This window comes from Lactuca sativa, chromosome 6 (assembly GCF_002870075.4).
Source record: "Lactuca sativa cultivar Salinas chromosome 6, Lsat_Salinas_v11, whole genome shotgun sequence".
NCBI classification, from domain to species: domain Eukaryota; kingdom Viridiplantae; phylum Streptophyta; class Magnoliopsida; order Asterales; family Asteraceae; genus Lactuca; species Lactuca sativa.
The window spans coordinates 197,029,472-197,036,683 of NC_056628.2; the positions used below are offsets into that span (position 1 = coordinate 197,029,472).

Sequence of the window (7,212 nt, forward strand, 5' to 3'; positions counted from 1 at the left end):
TTGTACATGTGATGAAACCTCATCACTTACAGATTTTGGGTTTAGAAACATGTAAATTGATGAACTCGTTCTCGACAAATCTAGACAAAATCACTGAATCAAGGTGTGCTTTTTGGAAACCCATCAACGCCGACGTCGGAACTGTACCAAACCAGTTTCTAGTTGGTCTTCGGGTGCTTGTTGTTAATGACGACCCAACTTGTCTCATAATTTTAGAGAAGATGCTAAAAAGTTGCAACTATGAAGGTACATAAACTGTTTATCCTTTTTAGTTCCTTTCTTCAATCAATAGAAAAAATCCAGTTAGATTTAAGGTTGCTGGGGTCGACGTTCAAAAGGAAGAAAGACGATGAAGATGAAGCTGAAGATGAAAAACAAGACAAATATTTTTCTTTGAAAAAATCTTACGTTGTTTGGTCCGTCCAACTTCATCAACATTTCGTCGTCGTCGTTAATCAGCTCGGAATCGATAGTAAGATCAGTTTTTCACCCAATTTCTCAATTCAATCTCCATGGTTTTATTTTTTCTAAGACATTTATTAAATCATATAACGATTCAAAAGTTGTCGCGAAGAAAATACCGGAGCTAACAAACTTTCCAAGTCTAACCATAAAAAACATCTTCAGGTAAGTTCAAAAATCAAAATCTCCTTGTTTTTTATCTAGTCATCGAAAATTTTCAAAATTTAATATCCGATTTGGTGCAGAAATACCGACTTTATCTCCGAGGACTTCGCGGGTCGCAACATCTGGGTCAATGTTCCTCCGCAACCTTGATGCAGGCTTTGCGTCAATGAGGTCAATCACCAACGGCCACCTCCAAGTGGCGGTTTTTGGTTGATACAATAACAAAAAGTATATGATTTCTGTTCAAGTTATGATCATAGAAACATATTTAATTTCGAAAACCAGTAGGGGTGGGTTAGATGGATGTATATTTTAATTTTAAATTAAAAGGATATTAAAGTAAATATAAAAATAAAAATAAAGGATATCAAACATTTAACATAATGTGTTAACAAAGTTAAAATTTTATTGAAAGGGACCATCAATGCAAAGAAAAAAAAACACGTTTTATAAAGGCTGTCTGAAGACAAATTTAAAACTAAAAGGACCATTTGTTGAAATTTTGTCTATAATCTTTTAAAATTCAATAATAAGTTTGGTTTATTGATTCATATTGTGTACTTTAACTTGCCACACACAATATTTGCCGAATAAAATCATAATTCAACATAAATCAAAAGATAAACATAGGATACAAACTAAGGAGGTTGTTTAAACTTTAACTATACTACTTTAAGACGTGTTAGTTACTCTTCAAAGCAGTTATGAACTCCTCATCACATTCAAGATCCATCATATACTCCGGCAAAAGACAAACTTCTACATCCATGCTTCCGCCTCCTTCCTGACCTGGATACATTGTCATCTTCCCGTCGGCTTTGTTCATGTACCCACTTCTAGCCGCAACCGCTTTCCCTAACCCAAATTCACACCCATACATGTCAAACCTCGGAGAGCTCCCAAAATGCACAACGTTCGGATGGAACAGTTGACTCCGTTTATATACTACTGGGCTTCTAAACCATGACTCAACCCATTTCTTCACTGCTGTATCATCGTGATTTACCACAGCTTCATGTAACTGCAAAGCAGCCCACCCGAGCCCTCGAGTCATTAGATCCTCAACAGTTGCTGTTCCACTCACTGACTGAATCGGGTTACCGAAATAATCATCGGATAAAGGTGGGTTCAGTCTACGCCGATTACTAATAACAAGTTTACAGACTGTTTCACTCTCACTTGGTAGGCGTCGAACTCGCGTTATGCATCTCCATAAAAGTGCTGACACTGCTTGTAAACTTGAGATTTTATGAGTGTTGGATTCAGCGTTTGCTTTTGATTTGAGTCTCGAGACTATAGCTGAGGAGAAATGGAAGAATCTCTCTTGAAACATAGCTTGTTGATCTTGTCGATCGATGAATTGGTTGTGGTGTGTAAATGGAAGATTGATAACAGGATCTGACCCTTCAAGGACCCATTTTTTGAATATCGGAGGACGGGAGATGGAATACTCATCTTGCTGTTTAGATCTAAATATCTCACTCCAAGCAGCCATGAAATGCCAGAAAGAAGTCCCGTCGGCGATAAGGTGGTTGACGGAGCCACCGATGAAGATGCCGTCGATAAGCTCAGTCACCTGAATGGATAACAATGGTAGTGTATGACCATCATGGTTGATAGCATTGTTAAGGTCAAAGAATGAATGAACAACTAAGGGTACGTCAGTAGAGGTAAGGATGTCGGAGACTGTTACGTCCACCGTCGCGTGAGCAAACTTCACTCCGGGGATGTTTTCGGGGTCTATGTAGATAACATAGGAAGGTGGGTTTTCTTCTTTTCGAGTGGCTAGACGGGCGGCGAGGGGGTAAAAGTGGGTAAGGGTGGCGGAGAGAGAACGCCGGAGGTCTTCCAAGAAAGTGGTTATGGAGAAATGATGATTTTCCGGTGGGGATGGTTTCGCAAAAAGAAGACCTTTTTGGCTGTAGTTGGCGTTGAGGTAGATGAGCTCAAAGGGTGTGAAGTAGATTGGTTGCTTTGCATCTGGTGGGAGATCATGTAGTGGTTTAATGAAACATTCAGAAATCCGCCGTACAGTGGCGGAAGCCATTGAAGCTATTTGGTATCTGGGTGTTTGCAGATAGTTTCCTCACCATGTACACAGCCTATGAGCGAGCTCTCTTATTGTTGATCTTTGTGCTGATATGCGCAAATCCTTCATTATCCACGTGACGAAAAAAAAAAAAAAAACTAATCTTTTCTTCCTCCAAAGTTTTTTTCTCCTGACAAACGTACATTTTATTCGATTTGCAATTATTTTAACAGGTTTTGAAGATCTTTATGTTTGCTTTTATTATAAAATATTTTATAAGGTTAAGGTACATTGGTAAACGGTGCTTAATTAAGGTAGGAACTTTATTTTGTGGGTTTGTATATTATGTATTTTCTAGCTTGGATAACTTTAGTTCATTGAGGTATCTTGTAAAGTATGCATCCTCTCTCTCTCTCTCTCTCTCTCTCTCTCTCTCTCTCTCTCTCTCTCTCTATATATATATATATATATATATATATATATATATATATATATATATATATATATATATATATATATATATATATATATATATATATATATATATATGAAAAAAAAATACATTACAGCCTCACCTAAGCTTAGGTACTAAACCTCTTGAAAATAAATTGTTTTACTATATAAAGATTACGGTTAATGAATTCACGATTAATATTTCAAGATGTAAATTCAAGATCGACACAGTAAGGTTTAGGGTTTAGGGTTTAGGTTTAGGTTTAGGGTTTAATAAATGTTCACTTGGGTGAAGTAATAAACGATAATTTAAGAAAGAAAACAGAGATGGTAAAACGATAATGAAAGAAATTAATGTTATGGAGGATGATATATTTACCAAGTAAAACCAAACTGGGTATATTTAGCATGATAAAACGACATATTTTAGAGGTTTAATACCTAAGCTTAGGTAGGGTATGAATTATACTAAACAATTTTTTTCCCTAAACCATGTATGGTATGAATTATAGATGATATCAACTTGTTTGGCTAAAAATAATTTCGTTTGATATATATACATGTTAGTAGAGATATATAACATGTATGAGGTTCTGTGAATAAAGATTTCCATATTCTTGGGCATGAAACATGAATAAGAGTTTTGTGAATAAGAATTTTGTAATTGTTTGAATTGAAAATTCGATCTAGATTTTATTACTTTTTATCATGAGTTTAATATTAAAATAGTTGAGGAAATGAGACATGTACGTTACTAATAGTCTAATATGGTAAATACACTAATATCAAAGTTTTTAAAATTTTACACTCTAACATGCCTATAAACTTTAAACATTACTAATACAAACTGTGGGGATGGGGAAGTGTGGTCTAGATATGGAAGTGGTACAATGACAAGAAGGTAGTGTTGTGAATTAGGCACAAGAAGATGAAGAAAAAGCCAACCCTTAGGAGTATTTGGGCAACAACTCAGTTTTGATTTGGATTTGCCTAACGTGTCTGGTTTAAAATGAAATCATCTCAAAAAAATCAATTCACTTTTTTTTCTTGTATTTGTGTGTATGTTTTGAGATATCCCTCAATCATGTGTTTTTGAGATTGTGAATTGGGGGAAGGAGGGCCGGTGGGGTAGGTTAATTTTAATGTGATGGGGAAAAATATTTTACTGGAAAAGCTGTGTATTTATGTGTGTGAAAAGGAGGATTTTTTTTTTTTTTTTTTGCACATTCAAATGCAAAAACTTCTTTATTCCAAAGATTCATATTTATGTACTTAAAATTCATAAATATAGAATATGTAATGATCTCGTTACTAAATTTTACAATTACTAAAAAAAATAAAGAAGTGGGACCCATCTAAATGGCGCAATACACCACACTGCGGAAAGAGCTCCGCCAATTGGTGGACGTACAAAAGTTGTATAGATTCCTTTTTTTTTTTTTTTAAATAAGATTAAATCATAAAAAAGTATTCAAAAATCTTCAATTAAAATCATCACATGCATCGATGCACACGTTCAATGATATGATATCCTCCTCACAATCGCAGCAAGCCAACAAAAGTCAAATCGGTAAATATTCAAATTTTATTTAAATCAAAATATATGTAAAACTCAATTCAGGTTTGAAAACACCAAATTGAAAACACCAGAAGCGGTAAATTATCAGCCGTTGATCGGAAAACGAGGGACAGCTTGAAAGGACCCACATCAAACAGGGAGCTTTCATTCATGAATATTTTACATTTTTGCTTATCATCGTTCGATCTTTAGAGCATCTATGAATTCCTCATCGCATTCAAGATCCATCATAGTTTGTGATGAAGCAAAACAAATTTCCACATCCATGCTCCCGCCACCCTCCCGTCCAGGATACATCGTTATCTTCCCGTCGCCCTTATTCAACCACCCACTTCTAGCCGCCACCGCTTTCCCCAGCCCGAATTCGCATCCATACATGTCAAACCTCGGTGAGCTCCCAACGTGAATGAAGTTTCGATCGATCATCTTACTTAATTTTATAATGAATGGATTTTCAATCCATGACTTAACGCTTTCCTTAACTGATGTATCAGTGTAATTTATCACCGCTTCGTGCAACCGGAAAGCCGCCCACCCAAGCCCATTTGCCATCAATTCCCCGACGGTTGCTGTTCCTCTGACCATAGAAATTGGGTTACCAAAATAATCATCAGACAGAGGTGGGTTCAGCCGCCGCCGGTTAGATATCATCAATCTACAACTGGTTTGACTGTCGTCTGGTAGTCGCCGGATACGGGTAACGCTCCTCCACAAAAGCGCGATCACTGCCTGTAAACTTGAGATTTTAGTAGTATTGTATTCGGAGTTTGCTTTAGCTTTGAGTTTGGAGACGGAGGCTGATGAGAAGTGGAAGAATCTTTCTATAAAGGGCGGAACTTCCAATCGATCGATGAATTGATCGTGGTGTGTATACGGGAGATTGATGATCGGGTCAGATCCATCGAGGATCCATCGTTTGAGTACCGGAGGTCGAGAGATTGAGCAACGAGATTGTTCTTTGGATTTGAATATTTCACTCCAAGCACCCATGAAATGCCAGAAAGAGGTTCCATCGGCGACCATATGATTGATAGATCCACCGATAAAGATTCCATCGACAAGCTCTGTAACTTGAATGGATAACAATGGCAGTGTGTGACCATCGTGGCTAATGGCGTTATTGAGATCAAAAAATGAACGAACAACCACGGGTACATCAGCAGGCTGAAGGATGTCCGATATGGTGGCGTCCACCGTCGCGTAAATAAACTTGACGCCGGGGCTGTTTTCAGGGTCTAAGTAGATAACATAGGAAGCTGGATTTTCTTCTTTTTTAGTGACCAAACGGCCGGCGAGGGGGTAGAAATGATCGAGGGTGGCGGAGAGGGATCGCCGGAGGTCGTCAAGGTAAGCGGTAATGGAGAAATCTTGACTTTCCGACGGTGGTGGCTTTGCAAAGAGAAGACCCTTTTGGCTGTAGCTGATGTTGAGGCATGGCAGCTCGAAGGGTGTGAAATGAAAAGGCTGCTTTGCCTCCGGTGAGAGGTCATGCAGTGATTTGATGAAGCATTCTGAGATGCGTTTCACAGATTTAGAACTCATTGATACCAGAACACCAATTGTTCTCTTCTTTTAATGGAGCAACGAAGACAAATTAACTTCTTGCACATATAAAGATGCTAGCCATCAAACATGTTAAGTATAACAAAAAGGGAGAATCATATGTAAATCCAAAGCAGATAGAATTTATTAAATCTCGAGTATCTAGAAGGGAGACCGATCAATTACTTTTGTAGTGTTTTATCTCAATCAAGTATTATAATAAGATAATACATAAAATAATAGAAGAACTTGATATTGGCCACCTCATTTTGACCAATAACTCCTTTAGACTAAAAGATAACATTTGTAATCTTAAAAAAAATGGGTTTGTCTTTATAGATTTAGATTTAGCGATGGTTAAGTTGTTACTTGCTCTTATTTTTTATTTTATTTTGGGTGGGTGAATGTTTGACAACTTATAACATTTTACAAAATCGTATTGTTTTGAAAAAAAAAAAAACATTATTATTTTGCAGTATATATTTTTAAAGTTTAGTTTAAATGAAACATTCCAAATCTAAAAGTTATCTTACCTAGAGTTTAACAAAACGCTACCAATTACAAACTAATTTTACTGAACACGTCCTTTGAAGCATTATGTTTAAGTTGTGTTTGTAAAACTAATTATATCGGGTAGCTATTAGCTATTAGATGCGAACTAAATCTTTTAATTGTTTATTGTTTATTTTTTAAAGGTGTAAACTTGAATAAACCAAAAGCTAAAATCTCCAAAAACCTAAACTCTAAAAAATTACTTGAAATTCCTTTTGAATTAAATTTTTTTTTGTTTAAAATAAAAATAAAAACTCTTGCCGCCAAACAAAGCTTTTTATTTTATCTGATTTTTTCTTAAACACTAAAAACTTTCGAAAATATAAAAAGTTATGTCCCAAACATGCATTTCGTGTCTAATGGCTACTTACCGTGTTTCTAAAATACAAAACTATATTGAAGTTTTAAGTAACGAACATATATATTGAAA

General features: G+C 36.1%; 2 protein-coding genes across 2 annotated transcripts; both read right to left on the bottom strand.

Annotated features, from left to right (window-relative positions):
• Positions 1-1,209: 1,209 nt before the first annotated feature.
• Positions 1,210-2,808, bottom strand: LOC111908849 (uncharacterized acetyltransferase At3g50280). Its single transcript, XM_023904648.3, has one exon. It carries the CDS (start codon positions 2,672-2,674, stop codon positions 1,310-1,312), a length of 1,365 nt encoding a protein of 454 aa, XP_023760416.2. The 5' UTR covers positions 2,675-2,808; the 3' UTR covers positions 1,210-1,309.
• A 1,868-nt stretch (positions 2,809-4,676) lies between these two features.
• LOC111908850 (uncharacterized acetyltransferase At3g50280) lies at positions 4,677-6,478 on the bottom strand. Its single transcript, XM_023904649.3, has one exon. It carries the CDS (start codon positions 6,228-6,230, stop codon positions 4,863-4,865), a length of 1,368 nt encoding a protein of 455 aa, XP_023760417.1. The 5' UTR covers positions 6,231-6,478; the 3' UTR covers positions 4,677-4,862.
• Between the last annotated feature and the right edge of the window lie 734 nt (positions 6,479-7,212).

Coding starts and splice junctions, on each gene's coding strand:
- LOC111908849 (XM_023904648.3), bottom strand. CDS start 2,674: ATGGCTTCCGCCACTGTACGGCGGATTTCTGAATGTTTCATTAAACCA.
- LOC111908850 (XM_023904649.3), bottom strand. CDS start 6,230: ATGAGTTCTAAATCTGTGAAACGCATCTCAGAATGCTTCATCAAATCA.